This window comes from Carassius carassius, chromosome 9 (assembly GCF_963082965.1).
Source record: "Carassius carassius chromosome 9, fCarCar2.1, whole genome shotgun sequence".
Classification (NCBI taxonomy): domain Eukaryota; kingdom Metazoa; phylum Chordata; class Actinopteri; order Cypriniformes; family Cyprinidae; genus Carassius; species Carassius carassius.
Window position 1 is genome coordinate 34,646,824 of NC_081763.1, and position 24,020 is coordinate 34,670,843.

Consider the following 24,020-nt stretch of genomic DNA (forward strand, 5'->3'; position numbering starts at 1 on the left):
TTTCTTTTTTTTCTTTGGAATTGTTTTTTTTTTTTTTTTTTTTTTTGAGGGAAAAAAAGATTTTAATGAGATTTAAGACAGATTATTAATGAAAATGTGTCCTTTTATTATTTCTCCAACAAAATCAAATCAAATAATTAAATAATACAAATAAAATAAATCTCTTCATATAAACAAACTAAGGCTTTGGCTGTGCTTTTAACATTTAAAATCAAAGGCAACCACTGCATTTTAATAATGATCCAAAGATGCTAAATACATGTAATTTAGAATGGATTTAGATTGTTTAATTTCTAAATTTAAAGCAAAAACAAAATCAACTGTTTTTTGCTTCGAGAATGTGACGCAAATGTCACTCTCTGACAGCAGGTGGCGCTTATGGAACAGCAGGTATTTATATGCTGCTGCCCCTTTAAGACAGAATGCAAGGATCAAATATAATGATGCACTTGAGATTTCTTTCACCATTGTTTACGTTCACTTCAGACATAGCCGACTATGTGAGAATGAGTGCGTGCAGCTCAGAATGTGCGTGAATGGTTTAAAACACTTGAATGTATAAATCAGCAAGATTTAGAAACAAGTGCAAACGATCAACTATAATCCGTTTTATCCAATACAAGCTAGTGAACAATGCAAATCAAGGAAGGAATTTTATATCACCATTCAAGATAACCCATTGGGCAGGGCGGTGATACATTTTGGTAGCCTGATTGAGAAACACAATTGCCCCGAGCTGGGCTTGCAAAATTGATAGGCCGGCTCTCACATCAAGATAAAACATAGAGTGCGAGTTTACGAACACCGAGGCGAAACCGAAACCGAAGACATGAGTGACAGGATCCGAACACCACACTCCACCTTGAAACAAGGAAACAGGGCATGCAGGCGAGAGCGCACGGCTCACAAAAACATGATGGGAGTGTCAGGGCTCTTTCACAAAACCACAATTAAAACTAGATAGAAGTGACAGAACCTTGAAAATATTAATCTATAAATAATTGTAAATCTACAATACCTTTAAAGTCATTAAAATATGGAGCCGCCCAGAGCAACATGAGAGGCCTCAGAAAAAAAAGAGCACAAGAGACTGCCTCAAACAGAGACCCTGAAACAAACCAGATATTACTGAACATATAAACAAATATTTTAATGATTTATCATAATGCATTGGTAATTAATCAGCAGTGAAATACTGACCTTCAGAAACAGCCCAGAAGACATAAGCAAGAAACATCAGAATATTTGGACAGAAAACAAGAAACATCTGAAGATGGAAGACTGTGTCTGAAGAAAAAATACATCTCTATCAGTAGTCCAGTCTTATTTATAACACACATCTCTGTTCTTCCTGACGATTACATTAATGACTTAATGAATGAAACTCAAAATTGTGTTGGCGACACAAATTTAATATCACAACTAGCTACTGATTGAGGATAGAATAGTCTGTATCTTTTCTTTCTGTTGACTAACACACAGTGCCTTGTGGAAGTATTTATACCCCCTTCATTTTTTTTTCCACATTTTGTTATGAGACTGCCTTATTCTAAACTCCTTAAAATAAAAAATGTTCACTTCAATCCACACTCCATACACCATAATGATAAAGCATAAAACAGGTTTGTATCATCCTTGCAAATTTATTAGAGAGAGAGAAAAAAAAAACATTGGAAATTGTTCCATTGCATAAGTATTCACACATTTATCTGGGCCACAAAAAAGGTAGCAAAGGAGCACTCATGATTTGGAAAGGTTGCTGTCTCTTTAAAAATCTAATGTACGGATGCAATGTACTGATACACATCCAATATTCTCCCAACTGTTTACGGACACCTAAGACATAACTGTGTGTTTACTTGAATACTTGTCAAAATAGACAATTCAACATAATTTTGTGTGCATTTCTCCATTCATGCGATGTATAAGAGTACTCGTGCGCTGTGTTAGCGGTGTTGCTTTGAGTGCTGAAATTGCGTTCTCATTTGTGTCATCAAATCTACTGTATCCATATGTAAGCTCTTCTCTTACTCTCAGATAATGACATTTTTGACAACGTGCAGCAAGTGTATGTTAGCTTAAGTCCCGCCAATCTCTGCCAAGTCTCTTCCCAAATCGTGCCTCCCTAACATTTGTCTTGTTTTAATTTGTATTTGACATTTTCAAATTTGAAAATGTCAATAGATTTTCATCATAGCTTTTCATAGTCATTCAAAACCACTTTTTGCTTGTCGTTTTGTCTTCTCGTTTTAGTTGGTGAAAAAAATGTTGTTTACAAAAATTATGAACAAAATTAACACTGCTTGAGTCAAGCCACAGATCTGGGGAAGAGTTCAGAAAAAAATATGCTGCATTACAGCTTCACAGAAGCATGCAGCCTCCATTATCCATAATTGAAGAAGTTTGGAACAACTAGGAATCTTCCTAGAGCTGGCCTCCTGGGCCAAACTGAGCAAATGATGGAGAATGGATTTGGTTATACTGGTGACCAAGAAGCTGATGGTCACTCTAGTTGAACTCAATAATCATATAGCCAGATGGGAGAAACCTACAAAAGGACAAACATCACTGCAACACTTCACTGATCTGTGCTTTATGGCGGTGTGGCCAGACTCAATCCTCTCTTCAATGAAGACATATGAAAACACACTTGGAATTTGCAACAAAGCACCTAAAGGACCTTCAGACTCTGAGAAACAAGATTTGTTTTCTGGTCTGATGAACCTCAATTCTAAGCATCATGTAAGGAGGAAAGCAGCTCTGCTCATCACCTGCAGAGTACCATCCCAACAGTAAAGTGTGCTGGTAGCAGCCTCATACAGTGGGAGTGTCTTTTAGTTGCAGGGACTGAATGACTCATCAGAGTAGAACGAAAGCTCAAAGCACCGAAATATTGATATACAGTAGGTTGCCAACCAAAATGTAGTTTCTACCACCGCACGTACCGCTGCTGCCACGTCTGCAAAGTGCATTTGCAGCTTTTGACCGCTGAGTGGTACTTTAAACACAAGTTTTTAAAACAAGCGCATCACAGCACATTTTTGCGACAGCTGCAGTTGCGGAAAATGAAAGAAAAACACTGTAGGCTAGTTTAGTCCTTATGAAGTTATGTGCATTTCTTAGAACAAATTCAAGCAGGATAAATGTCAAGCCTATGAGCCTGTGCTTAGATTTTATCTACACCATATTTTAGATTTGACACACTTAATAGGTGTGCATTATTATTTATATAATATTTATTATGTGTTGAATTATTCAAAAGAAATTGTGGTTTACTTTGCATCGGAGCATTACAAGTGGTCTATTTTAGTGAGCAAGGCTTGCATGTTTTATAAATAATTTTCTATATTTTAGTAAAACATTAGGCACTGTATAATTTTGCTCCCATTATTTAGGCCTAATTAAAACACGAAACAAATAAATTAAACCTGCAAGATAAAATAATTCCCTGTAAGGGGGCAAATGTGTGGTTTTCAGATCAACCCCCGACTGGGCCAATATCTTTAGGAAATTGTGAAGAAGGTCACATAAATGTTGATTTTGGTGATCCCATCATTCAAGGGCTACAGGCAGAATAAAGCAGGAAATGGAGAAACAGGAGAAAAACAAGCGAAAACAAGTGAAAGTGGGAAAACGTTGAAAAGCAAAGAAGAGGATGGAAGAAAATAATGGAACATCAACATTATATAGATTTCAAATTGAGAACTGTGATCAGGTTGATGCAGAAACAAGAAACTTTGAATAAAAAAATAATGAAGGTGATAAAAGAGATAGCTAATTATAATAGGATCAGTCTAGAGTTGCAAACATTAATGGATGATTTAGAGTCACTGCAACTTAAGACTCTAGCTAAAAGAAGATACATTTTTTATGTATTTTTTTACACCTTTTATATTCCCCCAAATAGGGGTGATATTTTCATGATGTAGAAGTGTTTTATGCTATGCTGTGCAGAAGATGAAAAGAGGAAGGTGATGCTTTTTGCATCCTTGGTGCAAAAGTAAATGTAAATGTCTGGACTCTGTTTGGGATTAAGAAAAACATAAAGAGATGATTCAGTAAATTTGGTAATGAATAGGCTACAATCTGGGAGAATGTATATTTCACACTCTAAAAAATATTTTATGGATGCAACAAAATAATTTTTTTTTTTTTTATGTTAAGGCAACTTCCTCTGAAATTATGATTAATTCTCGCTATGATTAATTCTCGCTGGCACCGATACAGGATGGCTGCCTCCGTGACGTGCTCTGCAGTTGTTTTTGTTAGTTTGTCCTGTCTTTAGTTATATTCCTGCAATCAGTTTCACCAGGGATGAACTGCTGAACATTCGGCAGAAAACACCACAAGGTATTTTACCAGATTTCAATTGTTCAGACGTTTAACTGAACGTTGTTATCAGAGGAGCAGCGGCACTGATCAAACGCTTCAGGACGTGCAGATGGGGAAAGAAAGTGGGAACCCGCCCTGAACACCTCTCCAATCAAGCACTCTCACCATTCACACCTCCTGCATCCCCCCTCTCCCCCACACCTGCAATACAGATCAGCGAGGATGCGGTGCGCCAGGTCTTCAGGAAGCAGAAAAGGAAAAAAGCACCAGGCCCAGATTGTGTTACACCAGCCTGTCTGAAATCCTGTGCTGACCAGCTGGCCCCCATCTTCACAAAGATCTTCAACAGATCGCTGGAGCTGTGCGAAGTCCCTTCATGCTTCAAACGCTCCACCATCATCCCCATCCCAAAGAAATCCAAAATTACAGGACTAAATGTTTACCCTGCCACAGGATCTGCTGAAACAGTTCTACTCCACCATCATCGAATCCATCCTCTGCACTTCAGTAACTGTCTGGTTCAGCTCAGCTTCTAAATCGGACCTCAGAAGACTACAGAGGGTAGTCCGGACTGCTGAGCGAATTATCGGTACAACCCTCCCATCTATTCAAGAACTGTACTTATCCAGAGTGAGCAAAAGGGCTGTTAAAATCACTCTGGACCCCTCACATCCAGCACACTCCCTCTTTGAACTGTTGCCATCTGGTCGACGCTACAGAGCACTGAGCACCAGAACGACCAGACACAGGAACAGTTTCTTCCCTCAGGCAATCCATCTTATGAACAGCTGATACACACTGAACACACTGAACACACTACACTTTATATTTATATACACATACACTTAATTTATCTAACACACATACTTAGTATACACTTAAATTTTGCACATAATATACATGTACATACATAACTGCATTTTGTAATATGCCATACCTGCAATACAATTGTCAATTTGTATATTGTCATTCCTTTGTATTTTTTGTATTTTATTCTTTTTTTGTATTTTATTGTGTTAATGAAAACATATTCCTCGTATGTGTAAACATACCTGCCAATAAAGCTAATTCTGATTAAGTTATAATAACTAATAAACTTTGTTGCACTATATAGTAGTCAACATTTTAAATGGATCAATCCTTTCTTTAAAGTTGTCCTAAAACCAATATGTTCTAAAAACTTGTTCTTCATGCTTGAAACCCTCATAAGACACTGTCTATATGAAAGAAATTCACACCTTTATATCAACCCCCCAAAAACCCAAGAATTACCCCCAAAAAACCCAACCCCCTCTAGCTGAACTGAATTCGGTCTGTTTTTTGGCTGTGAGGAACTGTTTTCATGTTACTGGGCTGAAACATGCCTGCACTTACAGCAGCCCTAGTCTTTTATTCATTATTTTCTTGCAGCTCATATTATTATTTTCACTTGAACAAAATAATAACAAATTATCAATTGATAATTAATCATTATTTTTTGCAAAAATCATTGTTATTTGTGAACGTAGGCGTTTGAGGAAGGCTTTAAGTCCAAGCGGAATCCTCCGTCAGCTGCTCCCGCCTCACAGCGTGCATGAGCGCAAACTGACGCAGCTTCACCCTCAACAAGTTTTGATTTGAGTAAATCAGTTTGAGAGAATACAACTCATTGATCATGAGCCCAACATTTAGCAAGGCAGGAAAACTCTTAGTCTACCTGAAGGAAGACGTATTTCATTGAGCTAATGCGGTTAAATAAAGAGTAAAAAAACTAAAACAAAACAAAACAAAAAAAACCTAGAGTAGGCTATTCTTAAACTTGGAGCTCATTTTATTTAAGTACAAATCCAAACACCACAAGCAATCTACGCTCTATAAGTGTTCTTTCATTGAAAAGTATGCATTTTATTTCTTCACAGGCTTTGGTTGAAATAATATTTTAGTTCAAAACTAAAGTAACTAAAAAGTTCCATTGTTTAAAATTGCAGTATATAATAATATTTTGATAATAATATATTTTTTGGAGGCCATCTGGCAGAGCATTAGGTCACAGAAATGGTGAAGGATGATGTCAGACATAACAAGCAGATATTCTTAATGGGGTCCTATTATGCATTTTCACTTTTGGAATTTTAGTCATATGTAGTGTGTATGTTTGGGCATAACAAAGATCTACAAAGTTACATATCTCAAAGTCCACTCCAAAGGGAGATATAATTATTATTATTATTATTTATCCCTTTTCAAGAACTACAATAAACAGCTTGTTTGGACTACAGCGTTGTTTTCCAAAACAATATCAAATTGATATGGCAATATTGTTGCCATCCTTATCTATACCGGCGCAGTGGGAACTTGCTGCTCTGGCAAGGGGCGGGCAGTACTGAAACACAGTCTGAGCTATTCACCAATCAAAACACACTGGGACAGCTAACCAATCACAACACATTTTGTTTTTCGGAAGGCAGGTCTTCATCAAACCCAGAATTAATCAAGACATTTGTGCCATGCTGGGGAGAAAAATATTGTATTAATGTAAATTATGTGACAAATAATATGTTTTTCATTATATTCACTAAATATTGGCAGCTAAAAATTAACTAGTAACTTGTACTGTTGGATTTTTTGAGAGGAGTACTTTTTACTTTTACCTAAGTACTGTTTTGACAGCAGTACTTTTACTTGTAATTGAGTATTTTTTCATCAATGTAACAGTACTCGTACTTAAGTACAAATTTTCAGTAATCTTTCCACCACTGTGTAAATTCAACTGATAGGGCTGTAAGTCATAGGCTGAAAGGCTATTTTCCATAATCTTCAGCACTCAGATTGTCTAGCCAGATTGTCTAGTGTGATCTATCACACTAACAAACTTTTCAGTTCTTTACTTTTTCTGAACTGTAAAATATTTATATAATGTAGGAAAATCAGTACCAGACATTTGATTTACCAGCCTTCCACACTCAATAAACACTATTATTACGATTATGATGATGATGATGATTATTATTATTATTATTAGATTCAAATTTATCTTCTACTGAGTCACAACAAATCAGAATATTTCCCTTTTATCTTTGTACCTTTAGTAGATGATCTGCAGTAGATCAGACAGAAGAGCAGGAGTGCAGATCCAGACGCAGAAATACAGAGAATCAGCATCATTATGTGTGAAGCAGAGAAACCTGGGAAACACAGACAGCTTTTGAATTATGTTATTATTGTGCCTACTTGTATATATTATACAGACCAACATATGATTAAGGAAGAACACACACTTGCTTAAAAGGAGATATTCCATATATTTATACAAAATGATGACTAATTATATATACTATTATCAATTCAAATGAATCCTATAATTTATTCAAATAAGTGTGGTCTTATCACACAATTTCATGTCTGCGTCTGATTTGAAGCGCAGAATTCTACAGCTAACGGGCCATAGCTGAGAAAAATAACCACCATTCTTTACCTTTCCAGTCTGTCATAGTATTCAGCTGGTGTGCCCTCTTCAGCCACTAGAGGGCACTTCTCCCTTCATGGACATAATGTTACAAACTCCATTTCCCAGACTACATTGCTGTCTCATGTGAGATGATTGTTTGCACCTGCATGCATTTGGATCATTAGGGTCCTTCCTATATAAGCTGTGTTTGCCACTAACAGTAGGCGCGTTCGACTTTAAGTAGCACTGTACAGAATAATCACTGTTTGACAAGAGAGCACACGGATTCAATGCATTTGAATTGCTCTCGTGGTACTTTGATGTGATACAGAGATCATTCTGTGCAGTGCTGCTTCGCCTAATGTCATGGAGGTTTTACATTGTTATGCTGCCTTCTGAGTTCTTTCAGTCTTTCAGGCTTTTCTTTCAGGCTTTCATGAAATATTGCTTGGAAGCTTTTAAAACAGTACGCATTAGCGTCATCTGGTGATCAGACTTAGTTTCACCACCAACTCTTAACCCTCTGGAGTCGATCCCCGTGTATACGAGTGTTGAGGCATCTTCTCCTGATAACCCCGAAAATAACTTAAATTACACTTTCAGTTTTGATCTTACACACAAGCGCAATACATCAATCAACTCTGTAAAGGGTCTACTTTTATTTGAATACAGACTAAATAACAACAAAACTTTGTGCATTTATAAATTAAAGATAACAAACAAGGTGTGCTGTCTGCAGCCTTTGTCCGTGGTGATCTTCATTTAGACACACGCCATTAAAATGAACTGTAACTCCATGAATACTCAACAAAGAGACATGAGAGAGTGACGTGACTGACATTCAGCTAAATTCAGTGACCCATACTCAGAATTCATGCTCTGCATTTAACCCATCCAAAGTGAACACACACACAGCAGTGGGCAGCCATTTATGTTGCGGCATCCAGGGAGCAGTTGGGGAATCAATGCCTTGCTCAAGGGCACCTAAGTCGTGTTATTGCCGGCCCGAGATTTGAACCCACAACCCTAGGGTTAGGAATCAAACTCTCTAACCACTAGCCCACAACTTCCCCCCTCAACATCCGCAGCATTGTCAAAACTCAGTCAATTTGATAATACCTAGAATATCAAAATCAACTGCAGGCGGCAGATCCTTTTCCTATTTGGCGCCCAAACTCTGGAATAACCTACCTAACATTGTTCGGGAGGCAGACACACTCTTGCAGTTTAAATCTAGATTAAAGACCCATCTCTAACCTGGCTTACACATAACACATTACATTTCTAATATCCAAATCCGTTCAATGATTTTAAGGCTGCATTAATTAGGTAAACCGGAACCGGAAACACTTCCCATAATACCCGATGTACTTGCTACATCATTAGAAGAATGGCATCTACGCTAATATTTGTCTGTTTCTCTTTTGTTCCGAGGTCACCGTGGCCACCAGATCCAGTCTGTGTCCAGATCAGAGGGTCACTGCAGTCACCCGGATCCAGTACGTATCCAGACCAGATGCTGGATCAGCACCTAGAAAGGACATCTACATCCCTGAAAGACAGCGGAGACCAGGACAACTAGAGCTCCAGATACAGATCCCCTGTAAAGACCTTGTCTCAGAGGAGCACCAGGACAAGACCACAGGAAACAGATGATTCTTCTGCACAATCTGACTTTGCTGCAGCCTGGAATTGAACTACTGGTTTCGTCTGGTCAGAAGAGAACTGGCCCCCCAACTGAGCCTGGTTTCTCCCAAGGATTTTTTCTCCATTCTGTCACCGATGGAGTTTCGGTTGCTTGCTGCTCTTGCCTCTGGCTTGCTTAGTTGGGGACACTTCATCTACAGCGATATCGTTGACTTGATTGCAAATGATTGCACAGATACTGTTTAAACTGAACTGAGATGATGACATCACTAAATTCAATAATTAACTGCCTTTAACTGACATTTTGCATTATTGACACACTATTTTCCTAATTAATGTTGTTCTTTGACACAATCTTTTTAGTTTAAAGCACTTTATAAATAAAGGTGAATTGACTTGACTTGACCGTCAATACAATGACTGAGTTGCCCTTGAGCAAGGCACCGAACCCCCAACTACTCCCTGTACGCTACAGCAAAAAATGGCTTCCCACTGCTCCGGGTGTGTGTGTGTGTTCACTGCTGTGTGTGCACTTTGGATGGAAAAAATGCAGAGCACTAATTCCGAGAATGGGTCACCACACTTGGCCACATGACGTCACTTTCACAGCCTTGACTTTGGATTCGTCCATTTCTACCCCTTGATGGCTGATGTTATACCCCAGAAAGGGGGTATGGTAGAAATGGAATTCAAACAGTATCTTTAGGGGGCTGGAAAAAGGATGTATTGGCTGCTATACATAATATGTATTGCTGTAGTATTAATATTTGTTTTATAAGTGCAATGATGCCAACGATCACAGACAAGATATACTTGTTATGTAATGGAAAATAATTAATTACAGACCTTGCTACTGAATCAAATCATTGAGGTTGCTTCTGAAATTTTTGTGGGTGATCTAACCTTAATATTATGGCCTAACCATATTTTTGTTTTATAATCACTATAAAGCTGACTCAATTTATTTCATCATGATCTCACAAAATTAAGTTTTTTTTTTGTTGTTGTTTAATCTATTTAGTCTTTGTGTACATTTTTATTTTATTTTATTTTTTTATTTGTGTTTCATGTATACCTATTTACTTTAATTTTTCAAGCTCACTTCCACTTAATATTTTTTTTATTCTGTATATATATATATATATATATATATATATATATATATATATATATATATATATATATATATATATATGTGTGTAGCTAATGTTGGATGTGTTGTACTTAATAAACATTTATGCTTAATTATATAAATTTTTATTATTGCCTTTTTGTGTGCTTTCCATTTACTCGTCAAATTGCTATCAAGGGCCGCTGCTGGCCAAATGGGTGCCCTAAGCAGGATTGTATTGTTGTGCCCCCCTTCCTCAAATATGATGATGAAAAAAACACCTACTATAGGGGTGAAAATAGAGCTTTAATCAAATAAAAAAGTAAATGAGTAAATTGTATTATTTTCAAATTACAATTGTAGCTCTCAGCATTTACCTGTGGCTATAACTTTATTATGACTAATTTATTTTATAGTCTCAAGTATTAAGAAATCATGCAAAAGGAAATTAAGCAGTTTTACTATGATAAAACCATGGTTTATTTTTGTAAGGGTTGTGATATGCTCGTTTTTTGTTGAGGAAATTATAAAGGCTGTGTCATCTATAGCAAAAAGGTGTCCAAAAATGAAAGATTAAGTGAATATTTGGAATAAATGTTTGGTCAGTAGCCTAAACAAGGATTTGATTTTCCTGTAAGTGTAACAGCAGCGATTACATTGCATCTGAAATAACATGTACATAAATTGTTTATTTTGTATTTGCCTACATTATGTATTTTTTAACAGTTTTATTATTAACCAATCATTATTGACTCATTGTTTTTTTATATAATGCATTTTAATTTTAAATGCTATTGATGGCTTATGTCTGTTTTTTTTTTTGTAACAATAACAACATATTACAGTATATTAATACTTCTTTGTAAATTATGATTTGTGGTGTTATTGTTAAAACCATGGGTAATTTTCGTAAGGGAACCTGAAAAAAAAAAAAAATTCCAAGGAATGTGCCTGAAAGTGATAAACGGACCTCGTTTTTACCTAAATGATTTATAATTTATTTATAATAATTTATAAGGTGTGCATCATAGCTGACACCTAAATGAACACATTACAGTTGTTTTATGACTGCAAGTCTTTCTCCTCAAAGGCTATTAGCTTCAAATTTACGTTTGAGCCCATGTGAAAAAGTAGCATCATTTACATATGACTTAAAGTTTATTTAAATAAATATCAAACATTTAATTCATTTGTGCATTATAGCTGACACCTAGATGAACAATTACAGTTGTTTTTATGACTGTAAGTCATTCTCCTCAAATGCTACTGACGTTAGAAAAGATTACACCAATATCGAAAGGAAATTTAGATTTTATTTTATTTTTTAACTTTCTTTTGTTGTCTATTCTCTGCGCCTGAATGCATAGATGTACATCAGCCGCAAACATGAGGTGCGAGCGGTCGCGAGCGCGGATGGGAGAATGGCGGAAGGTTTTTTTTTTTTTTTTTTTGAGCAACTGGGATGGTGCCCCCTCTGGGAGTTGGTGCCTTATGCAGACTGCGTACTCTGCGTGTAGGGAGCGACGGCACTGTTGCTATGACAATATTTACACTAGTTGGGCCTATTTTCATTACCTTGCCTAGGGCCCCACAACCCTACGGAAACGATCATTGTTATCCATTGAGAAAGCAAACCATGAGCTTAATTAATATAATTTGTATATATATATATATATATATATATATATATATATATATATATATATATATATATATATATATATATATATAATTTATTTAAATTAAAAATAAGGGATTACAATGTGCTTTTTGGGTGACTCAAGCTTGGGTCTTTCATGAAGATCACTGTCCTGAACTGAGTGTGCTGCTATTAGCTGTGTTCTACTGCTGGTGAAGTCATCTGATCTCAGATAACTGTCACTTTGCTGTGATTATTTGCATATTTAATGTCATTTAGGTACTGTCTATTTGCAGTTATATTCACTGGAATAAACCAAAATCAATTTACTGTAAAATTGCTAATCTAAATAAACTATATAAACAACAGTTTTTTTTTTTTAATTACTCACCCAGTCTCTCCAGTTCTACAGTTGCATTGGCTGAAAGTCCTCCAGCAAACACCTGACACATGTATACTCCTTTATCCTCAGTTCTGACACTCTTCAGTCTGAGAGAGAAGTTTCCTTTGGGGATTTCAGCAGAGAAGAGCTCAACTCTGTCTCTGTATTGCTCATCTGATGAATCTGGCAAAATCTCATTGTTTTGGAAGACCAGAACCAGGATATTTTTGTTTTTATCGGTTTTCTTCCACGAAACCTCTTCAATGTGTTCAGTTGGGATGTGAGAGTCTACAGAGCAGCTCAGAGTGATGTCTTCACCCACAGACGCAGATATGTGCTGATCTGATCCTGATACTAGCAAACGTTCTGAATAAAACATACAGAAATGTTAACATACAAGTATTTTCATGAAATATTACAATAACTTGTTTACACACGGTTTATTATGTTTATACTCACCAACATCTTTTATTTGAACCACAGTCTCACCAGACTCTTGCTGAATGTAAACTTTACATTTATACTGTCCCTCGTCTTCAGCTCTCAGATTGTCCAGCCGGAGGGAGAAGTTTCCATGTTGGATCTGATCAGTGAAGAAATGAGCTCTATCCTGATAATCCTGCTGCTGGGATTCTGCTTGACTCTCACCGTCCTGATACAGATGAACTAAAGTCTCAGAGTCTGTTCTTCTCCATTCCACCTCCAGACCCTTCACTGATAAAAGTTCATCAACAGAACAGGGCAAAACCACTGAAGATCCCAGAGGAGCAACCAGAGGACCAGAGGGGCCTTTTACAATCAAACCTGAGACAGAGAAGGGAAATAAAGCTTGTTTAGTAGTTTTTCAATGTCAAGTCAAGTCAAGTCACCTTTATTTGGATGCATACTCACATAGAGTTTTACTACTGACATGAACAAGTATGTATAGTAGGTGCATGCAGGGATGTTGATAGGGCACGACCTCAAATGTTGTTTTTGGTTTCTAGTTATTTATCCTATTTACTCAAGGGTCAGTGACAGCCTCGTGATTTTGATGTTTACATTTACTGCACACTTATAGCATTAAAATATTTAATCTTGGGAAACCTGTAATTTAAAGATTTCTTCATGGTATTTGACCATGCATTTATTTTACAATAATCATAGTTTGATGATAGAGGAAAGGTAAGAAACTCATGTTATGTGTAGTTTTTTATAGTGTGTGTGTGTGTGTGTGTGTGTGTGTGTGTGTGTAAGAGAGAGAGAGAGAGAGAGAGAGAGAGAGAGAGAGAGAGAGAGAGAGATGGAAATGGATTTAAACCCCTACGTACCATCAGCGAGCATCAGCAGTACTGACATCAAAACACAGTTCATTCGGTGCATCTTCAAACACTAAATTAAACTTAATGATAATGTCCTTTAGCTATAAATTAGCACAAATGTAGATGTTTCTTTGACGGAAGCTCGTATTCATGAAATGTCTGCAGAATTGTTTCACTTTCACTTCCGTTCTTTAGTTTTTTTTTTTCTTCTTTCTTCTATTCTTTAGTTTCGATTTCAAATGGTCGTCCTGTTGCGTAGAGTCAGGTGATCAGGAAGAGTGGCGTGCACAGTCCTCCCGAGGGGCAGAGGCAAAATGGCGTTATTATGGCACAATCGTGGACTGGGTGCAGGGGTTTAGAGTCTGTATTGGTTTGTTCCCCTTCGGCTAGGGGTGGGTGATATGATAAAAATATTACAATTATTATTATTTTTTTAAGATATATGATTATTTTATCATGATTCTTTGTCATCTTGACTTTTCTATATTGCAAGCTGTTTGAGCATCACAGCAAAACTTATTTCCCTATTATAAAGACAATCTTTTAAGGTAACACAATATGTAAAAGTATGGTGGATATTTAGGCCAAAATGCATGGGTGAAGATAAAAATCTTTGTCATTATTTTATCTTTGTTATTAAAAAAATTAGGACAAATTACACACTACAAAAACAGATATACAAATAAAATAAAGTGTTTTATTTTCAGGTACAATAGGTTTATTTAGGAGGAGCATAAAAAATAGTAATGAACAAATATAAAAATAAAACTCTATATACATTGATTCCTATTAAAGCAACTGTATGAACGTTTTTCAGGCAAGAGTACTGAGTGGTTTTTCTCTTTGTGTTTGGTGTTTTATTAACAGGAATAATTTACCCAAATAATAAAATAGTGTTTTTTTAATATCTCCATGTACTTACTGAAAAGTTGTTTTAAACCTGAATGAGTTTAATTCTTCTGCTAAACATAAACTTTGTTTTGAAGAAGGTGGTAAACCAAATAGTTGCTGGTCCACAGTCAGGGCCGGCCCTGACCAATTTGCTGCCCTAGGCAAGATTTTACCTGGCGCCCCATGCATCACAGCCCATTTCACCCTGTCATTGTGTTCATGATTTAGCATATAAATATATATATATATATATATATATATATATATATATATATACACACACACACACACACACACACACACACACACACACACACACACAAACATTACAGCAGAACTGTTTCCAACACTCATAATAAATCATCATATTAGAATGATTTCTAAAGGATCATGTGATAGACCGGATGTCACATGTGACACTGAAGAATGGAGTGCGCTGAAAATTCAGCTTTGCATCACAGAAATAAATGATAATTTAAAGCAGGGGTTTTCAAACTGTGGGTCGCGACCCACTTGTGGGTCACAGAATGGAACAAGGTGGGTCACACAAAGTCACTTGGCTGCAGCTAAATTTGCGTTTCAATAAAAACACACACACACACTCACACAGTTCAGTCTAGGGCTGCACGAATGTGACGAGTGGGGCGGGGCCGAGAGCCGTGGAGTGATTGGGAAATGAGCGACACCTGCAACACTCACCGGTCTCGAGAACCCCGGAGGAGATAGGAAGTATACAAAAGAGGAGCGACGACAGTGAAGGACGAGAGAGGCCACTGGGTGGCGTCTGTACTTCCCGGTCAGAGAGCACCTGTCCATCAAAAGCTCACTATCCAATCAGAGTAGATCACTGTTAACACCACCCCCATGAGATGTTTGTGTCAAAACACCAAACGAAAAACTGCGAAACGTAAGCGAAATCTGTAGCAATGAATTCAGAATCCACGATTAGCGAAAACGAATCTTTGAAAAACATTAACAAAGAATGAAGCATATTTGAAGAGCCTGTTAAATTTGTGCGACTGAGTTAATTTTTTTTCATTTTCATAGTGTTTTTCTTCTTTTGTAATGGCATATTTTTGATAGTTTCTGAAAAAGTTACGTTCAGTTTTATAAAGTTTCGTTCATTATTATTGAAACAAATGTAATTCCATAAGCAGGGCACAAATGCAGGATTAATTGTAACACTACAAGATTTAAACATTTCCACATAACAAAATGTACAAAAGTTTGCAATATTTCCTTGATGTATCATCTCTGTTTAGAGAAAAATTTGCCAAAGTTCAGAAGTCTTTTGAAGATATTGCTGAACATTTATTTAACCATCACAAAAATAAATATATTTTTTTTATTATTATTTAAAATGAGACACATCTGTTTATTATAATTTTTTACCAATTTCACAATTATTTTAATCTCAAAACTGTGTTAGATAGCTCTGCTTTGCTTCTCATGCTTTTCTAAATAAGTGTTGGATTGTGCTCCGTTCTCGCCGACACAAACGGAAGATCATGAATGTATTTTCTGCAACAAAACACAGCAGCGCAGATTACAGTTCACTAGAGTGAGCCTGCTTCACGTTTTTATGAACACTACATATTTTAACGTCTGTAAACAAAAATTAAAACTGAAATATTAGTAGTGAAAATTTGTTATTTTTATTAAATACTTAATTTCTGTCATCAAACTTTTAAGATTAGGCTTAAAGTAATGTCAATCGTTTTCTTATTTTTTTTATATATATATATTTTGGTGGGTCGTGAAATAGATTACACTTGTCTAGGTGGGTCGTAGAATGGAAAAGTTTGGGAACCACTGATTTAAAGTATAATAAATTGAAAACAAATTATTTTAAATTGTAATAATATATCACAATATTACATTTTTTTCTGTATTTTTGATCAAATAAATGCAGGCTTGATGAGCAGAAGAAACTTCTTTCAAAAACATTAAAAATAGTAATGTTTCCAAACTTTTGGCCTGTACTGTATCCCCTGCACAACTGTAGAGTAAAACATTAATAAAAAAGTGATAATAAACAATGCGTCTTAAAACTGACATGATTGTACAAAATCACAGTCTGGGGACTCAGAACTCAGAACAACTGCTAACATTAAGTTTAAGGTAAAAATAACTGCAATGAAATTATAGTATCTTACTCCTATGCAATAAATTGTTCTTTCACTACTTCTCTTTACCTCTGTCTTTATCCTCTTCTCTTCTTTTTGGCACTGTATCTATGCTCATTTATAATGTGTCATGTAAATTCGGCCTTCCGTCACAATCAGGAAACTTTCACCGTGTCTAGAACTACCAACAACTGATCGTGCGCGCGCTCTGTCTCTGACGCACTTCAAGCACTCGATGGGCGGGGGAAGATTGAAGAGCCAGACTTTTTTTTTGGGTAGTATTTTGAATTAATGGTTTTTAAATAGTAGCCTATTATAAAAAAAAAAAAAAAAAAAAAAATTCACTCGTTCACTCATTCTGGCGCCCTTAGAATTTGCCTATACCGCCTATGCAGGCCGGCCCTGTCCACAGTGACTTCTGTAGATTTTTTTTCCCCTCCTTCTATCAAAGTCAACGTGGACTAGCAACTGTTTGGTTACAAAGATTCTTAAACAAAATATCTTCTTTTTTGTTGAGCACAAGAAAGAAATTAATATAGGTTTGGAAGTGGAAGTGGAAGTGAAGTGACATTCCAGCCAAGTATGGTGACCCATACTCAGAATTTGTGCTCTGCATTTAACCCATCCGAAATGCACACACACAGAGCAGTGAACACACACACACACTGTGAGCACACACCCGGAGCAGTGGGCAGCCATTTATGCTGCGGCGCCCGGGGAGCAGTTGGGGGTTCAATGCCTTGCTCAAGGGCACCTAAGTCATGGTATTGAAGGTGGAGAGAGAACTGTACATGCACTCCCCCCAACCACAATTCCTGCCGGCCCGGGACTCGAACTCACAACCTTTCGATTGGGAGTCCGACTCTCTAACCATTAGGCCACGACTTCCCTGGGACAACACTTGAGCGCATAAACAATGAAAGAAATAAAATTTTAGGGTGAACTATTCCTTTTATTACAGTCAGCCGCATGTAGCCCACTGTCCCTTTGAGACCTAAACACATCTAATATACAGGCTGTTTCTTTCAGATACTTTCATTTTAGACATATCCAACTGAGTCTATACATATGTTTTTTGACAGTATTGGCACAAAACATAACTTAGTTGAGTTTGAAGGGCTTTTTCGTTTTTGTGCTGTTCTTTGAGTGTGCTCAGAAAAACCTCACGCCAGAACAGCACACGAACGAAACGTTTAAATAACCAGTAAGGCTTTAAACCAGATGTAAAAAAAAATATATATATATTTTGTGAAGAAGTGCAGTGTCCCGTGAGAGTAACTCTACCGGTGAGTTCACAACAGGGCCGGCCTGCATAGGCGGTATAGGCAAATGCTAAGGGCGCCACTCATCCATAGGGGCGCCAGAATGAGTGAACGAGTGATTTTTTTTTTTTTTTTACATATTTTTTTTTATATAATAGGCTACTATTTAAAAACAATTAATTCGAAATACTACCAAATGAAGCAAAAAAAAAAAAGTCCGGCTGTTCAATCTTCCTCCGCCCATCGAGTGCTTGAAGTGCGTCAGAAACAGAGCACGCGCGATCAGTTGTTGGTAATTTGTTGTGTAGCGTGCCCGACGCCGCATCCAATGTAGACAGCACTACTTTTGTTAACACACAGCTCGTAGAAACGGGCCTGGCAGCTCGCGCCAGTTCTAGACACGGTGAAAGTTTCCTGATTGTGACGGAAGGCCGAATTTACATGACACATTATAAATGAGCATAGTCTGCGATAGATACAGTGCCATAAAGACTGAGGTAAAGAGATGTAGTGAAAGAACAATTTATTGCATAGGACTAAGATACTATAATTTCATGGCAGTTATTTTTACCTTAAACTTAATGTTAGCAGTTGTTCTGAGTTCTGAGTCCCCAGACTGTAATTTTGTACAATCATGTCAGTTTTAAGACGCATTGTTTATTATCACTTTTTTATTAATGTTTTACTCTACAGTTGTGCAGTTTTGGGGGGATACAGTACAGGCCAAAAGTTTGGAAACATTACTATTTTTAATGTTTTTGAAAGAAGTTTCTTCTGCTCATCAAGCCTGCATTTATTTGATCAAAAATACAGAAAAAAATGTAATATTGTGAAATATTATTACAATTTAAAATAATTTGTTTGTCAATTTATTATACTTTAAAGTATCATTTATTTCTGTGATGCAAAGCTGAATTTTCAGCGCACTCCATTCTTCAGTGTCACATGTGACATCCTTTAGAAATCATTCTAATATGATGATTTATTATGAGTGTTGGAAACAGTTCTGCTGTAATGTTTGTGTGTGTGTGTGTGTGTGTGTGTGTGTGTGTATATATATATATATATATATATATATATATATATATATATATATATATATTTATATGCTAAATCATGAACACAATGACAGGGTGAAATGGGCTGTGATGCATGGGGCGCCAGGTAAAATCTTGCCTAGGGCAGCAAATTGGTCAGGGCCGGCCCTGGTTAACACTGATGTTAATATATGTCGCAGTATATTAATTACGCAGCGCCATAACTGCAGCTGATAGAATGTGCGCTGAACAATATACCGAGATTTCTTCAAAAGCAGATTGTGGAGACATGTTAACGTAAACGATCGACAATGTTGATGTCGCACACCCCTTCCCTCGACAGAAGTCCGGGGGCACCCGGGGCTAGTGATGTGTCGTTCTTGAACGATTCGTTCATTTTGAATGAATCTTGAATGTGACTCGGGAAGAACGAGTCTTCTGGGGGTGATTCGTTCAGTTGCGCATGCGCATTATTCTCAGGGGAGCAGGGTTTCATATTTTATTGAAGCAGCCCTGGGTGCCGCCATTGGCTAGTGGAGCCACACCTGCTGTTAGCATTCCATTGACTCCCATTAGTTTGATGTCACTTTGACAGCGAATAACTTTACATCTGAGGCGTTTAAGACTCCATTTGTCCATTCTTTATTTCTAAAGAAACACGAAAATGTTTAAAAGGCTCCATTACCTTGCATCTTACGTTATGGAGTTGGTTATGCTTAAAATTGTGATATTTTTTCTGTCTGTTTATTTGTTGTTTTTGTTTAATTGTGCAGTTATTAAATCAGATTGTCTGTGTAAACCATACTTTTGTAACATATGACACTTTATAAACATTTAAAAAACACTGTGTACATACTTTTGAATTGTTGTTTATAGTTTATTTTTGTGCCAGAAAAGCTTTTTAGTAAAGATGAAAACTATTCCAAAATAAATTAAAACAATAAAAAAGTAAATAATTAAAAATGAAGTTAAAAGACAATAAAGCCACAGGGTCTAATAACCTTAACAAATGAACTTTAAAAGTACAATATAAAAAATAAATACTAAATATTGAACAACAAGCTTTGCTTTTTTTAATATAACAATTAAAAATGAATACGTTTTAAAATAAAGTCTGATGTGCGGGGTAAGAGTGGCTCTGCAATGTAGGCTCCTGCATCTCCATCATAGCATCTGAGGTCTTAGAAGAGGAAGCAGAAGGCCACAAGCTTGCTACCCTTTCATCAAAGTATTCCCAACAGATGGCCCTGCACTGGCAGTCGCACCCGGATCTGAAGTATCCTCCTCACTCTGAGCTGGGTTAATAGCTGCTGCAGCTGCTGTAATCCTCTTTACTGTCTCTTCTGCTGCCTGGTGATTGACAAAAGCTTGCTTTTTGAACCTTGGGTCCAGGCAAGTAGCATCAGCAAGCTTTTCAATGTGTTCCACTCTGCCAAACCTCCTAGTCATTTCTGACATCAGGGCATCCACTAGTTTTTTAACTGGGTCAAAGCTGGAGGGATTTCTTTGATATCGGGCAACTATCCTCTGAAGACCTCTTGTCATCAAAATGACTTTGGATGCAATCACAAACCTATGAAGAATACAATTTTTTTTATAAATTAATTATGACAAAATAAAAATCAGTACTGAATATTGTGACAGGTGTCCTGAGCTCTCGTCAGAGTCGCCGTGGAAACTGAGCAGTCACACCTGCACCTGCTCATCACGGGCTGAGCGGCATTGTTGTGCCTGAACGCGTTCATTGAACGATAGTTCATGAACTCGTTCATATTTTGGGCGAACGTGAACTGAACGTGCTGTATTACTGCCTAATGAACGTTACTGTGAACTCGTTCATTCTGGTGTCTGTGAACGGCACGCTCTCTCAGGTTTACTTCGTTCAATAGGGTGCCAGATTTCTATAGAGCCTTCCAGGCGAAAACCCGGCTAAAACACACCGTAAACGGGTCTTAATATGTAGTGGAAAAACACCCAATCTGGCAACACCGTCCGCCGCATGCGTGACGCATCATCAAAAAGAAAAAGAAAAAAACGCATGGAGGCGACAGCAGCATGTAGCAAGAAGGCATATGATCATTTAAAATAATTTTATGATGTTTATGACAAGGTCGGTGAGAATGGGAGACAAAGCATTAAAGCAACAATGGTGAAATGCTGTCCCCTCAATGCTAATGTAAACCCTGGTTGGATAAGGATTCAATATTGGATATTAAGCTGTAATCTGACGCATAGCTTCATTATTAAAACTGATAAAATAATTGCTGTCTGTGATTCTATTAGGGGTTTGCACGGATAGTCGAACATTCTAATATTTGTTCTGCTCTAATTATTCGATAAAAAAAATGATATTCGAATTTCGCAAAAAGAAAATTCACAATAAAACCTAATTTGGTCACTTTTTGTGATTCTCCACGGCATATTTGAATGTGTATGCAAGCAAAAAATTATTAATGAATGAATAAGGGGCCTGTAACATATCGCGCCTAATAACGCGTGGAAAAGGCTATAAGCACCGCTTTCTCCTTCTTTCCAAAGCGCTCGGGCAGAAGCGCTCCTGAGGCTAAGCAACAATGACGCGCTCTCTCCATGAAGAAATAACGAGCTTGAGCATGCAAAAGACGCGATATGTGAACTAGGGATGGGACGGTATGAAAATTTAATATCACGATTATAGTGACTAAAATTATCACGATTATCAATATTATCACGGTTTTGTTGAAACGAGATGAAAGTGTTCAAAAATAGTTGATGCTCACACTGAAAACATTTCAGCAAGTTTTATATTTAATAATCAACAAACAACTAATAAAACAAGCAACTCTATGCACTTAATTTAAAGAAAGATTAAATTCTGTGGCATTTCCTTCCTTACAATGAAAAGTGTAGAAGCATAGAAAAGCATAGAAAAGTCACTGACTTTCGCCATTCCTTCTCGAAAAAAAACAAAAAAAACATTGTGCGCTGCGCTTGCGTCAGACTGTTGCTGGCTGGACATGATTTAATAGTGAGTTATTAAAACCGCGATAATCAAACACTGTTTTAATGATAATTCATTTTTAAACGATATTACTAAACTTCAGCACATTTTATCACGGTTATCAATAAAACCGGTTATCGTCCCATCCCTAATGTGAACGCCCCCTAAACTGCGGTCTTCTACAGTACTTCAAATATGCCGTGGAGAATCACAGAAAGTGATCCAAGAACATTGTTGCGGCATCTCTCAAGCAACGAATAAACACCGCTAACTTGGAGAATGCAGTGAAAACTCCTCTTCTCGCGTCTGCCCTAGACCCTCGGCACAAACATCTCAGGTTTCTCGATGAAAACATGAGAGAAGTAAGAAAAAAAAAACTTTATTGAACATTATCAGAACATTTTCCTTGATGCGAGTGGTGCGGATGCAGTCGCCACGATGAAGAAGATGCAATGCCCACTCGTCGGAAAAGGCTGAGCCAGTTCTCCAGCGATGATTACAGAGAGTCCAGCCGAGACGAGTGGGAACAGTTCTTGCTGGAGCCATGTATTCCACCAGATGAGGATCCCATTCAGTGGTGAAACCAAAACACGAAGCGCTTCACAAAACGTATTCGCTTAGCACACTGTTATTTGTCCCGCCAACGTCTGTGCCGTCAGAGCGTGTTTTCTCCGCGGCTGGCCTTATTGTTAACTGACTAAGGAGCCGACTTTCCCCCAATCATGTTTACATGCCCGTATTTCCCGTAAATTTGAAACAATAGAAAAAAAGAAAAAAAGATTTGCTGACAGTTTAAAAGTTAACTGTAAGCTACATTCTGTACAATAGCCTAATTGCTGCAGGCTGCTTTACGTTTTTTCTTTTTTCACTTTTTTTTTGCTTTTAATCTGTACTTTTGTTTGTTTGCACGCATTGTTAAAGGTTTTCAGCTACAAAACACGATGTACAATGTTCAAGCTTATTGTAAGCATGTTCAAAATGACGAAAACAAATGTTGCTGAAAAATAACGTCTGACTCATTAAACTTAATTTAAATAAACAAATATTCGTTTTTTTGTGAGCTTAAACATTTGAATGTGATATTTGTGGAAAACGCCCATCCCTAGATTCTATATGGGCTGTGGCAATAATTTTGAAAAATAATAGCTCGCAGCAACATATGGAAAAAAAGAACTATGAACTAGTTCATTTTTGGAATTGTGAACTTAGTTCAAAATGTTGTAGTTTGAACTATGAACTGAACTAGTTCATTTTAAAATTTGTGAATTGAACTTTGAACTAGTTCATGTAGAAAGTGAACTTTCCCAACAATGCTGAGCGGCCACACTTGCGCCCCATCAAGCTCTGGTTATTTAAACCCAGCAAACAAACGCAGATGTGAGAGATGTCTCCACAAGACTCGGCTAACCCCTTACACTATTGTTTCTACAGAGAGCAGTGTGTGACTGCCAGCCCCACTGCACACGGGAGAGCTCGGCCCCACACCGCACCTGCACACCAATCGGAGAGGAAGCCGAGCACCAAAACACCTCACATCAACGCCTTTTCACCACCCTATCCTAAATAAAATCCACTCTTCGGGAACTTACCTGCATCCTCGAGTCATGTCCTTCTTCGCCCCACCACACTGGTGGAGAATGCAGGCAGGACAGAGAAGAGGACACCGACGACCCCTCCCCACATGGCGTTTCAACTGTTGGACTGGTTTGTTTTTTCTTGTTTTTTGTTTTTTTTCCTCCTCGCTCCTTGACTCTTGCATCTTCTCTGGTTCCCCAGGTGGTGCTCCTGGGGAGGAAAAAAACCCTGCTGGTCGTCCCGCACAGCAAGACGGGGTCAGTGATAGAAATAGCCCATGCACACCCGATGGCAGGCCACCTGGGGGCTC

The 24,020-nt window shown here is 37.4% G+C and overlaps 1 protein-coding gene across 1 annotated transcript in view; it reads right to left on the reverse strand.

The window, feature by feature from the left end:
* Nucleotides 1-23,730, reverse strand: part of LOC132149782 (uncharacterized) — an 80,194-nt gene extending 56,464 nt beyond the window's left edge. Inside the window, exons 1-7 of the mRNA XM_059559181.1 lie at nucleotides 23,725-23,730; nucleotides 13,849-13,900; nucleotides 12,998-13,342; nucleotides 12,548-12,904; nucleotides 7,395-7,496; nucleotides 1,201-1,287; nucleotides 1,019-1,108 (exon numbers count right to left, since the gene is read on the reverse strand). Of these exons, the coding sequence (XP_059415164.1) occupies nucleotides 1,019-1,108; nucleotides 1,201-1,287; nucleotides 7,395-7,496; nucleotides 12,548-12,904; nucleotides 12,998-13,342; nucleotides 13,849-13,900; nucleotides 23,725-23,730 (1,039 nt within the window). The remainder of the gene's footprint in view (nucleotides 1-1,018; nucleotides 1,109-1,200; nucleotides 1,288-7,394; nucleotides 7,497-12,547; nucleotides 12,905-12,997; nucleotides 13,343-13,848; nucleotides 13,901-23,724) is intronic.
* Nucleotides 23,731-24,020: the final 290 nt, after the last annotated feature.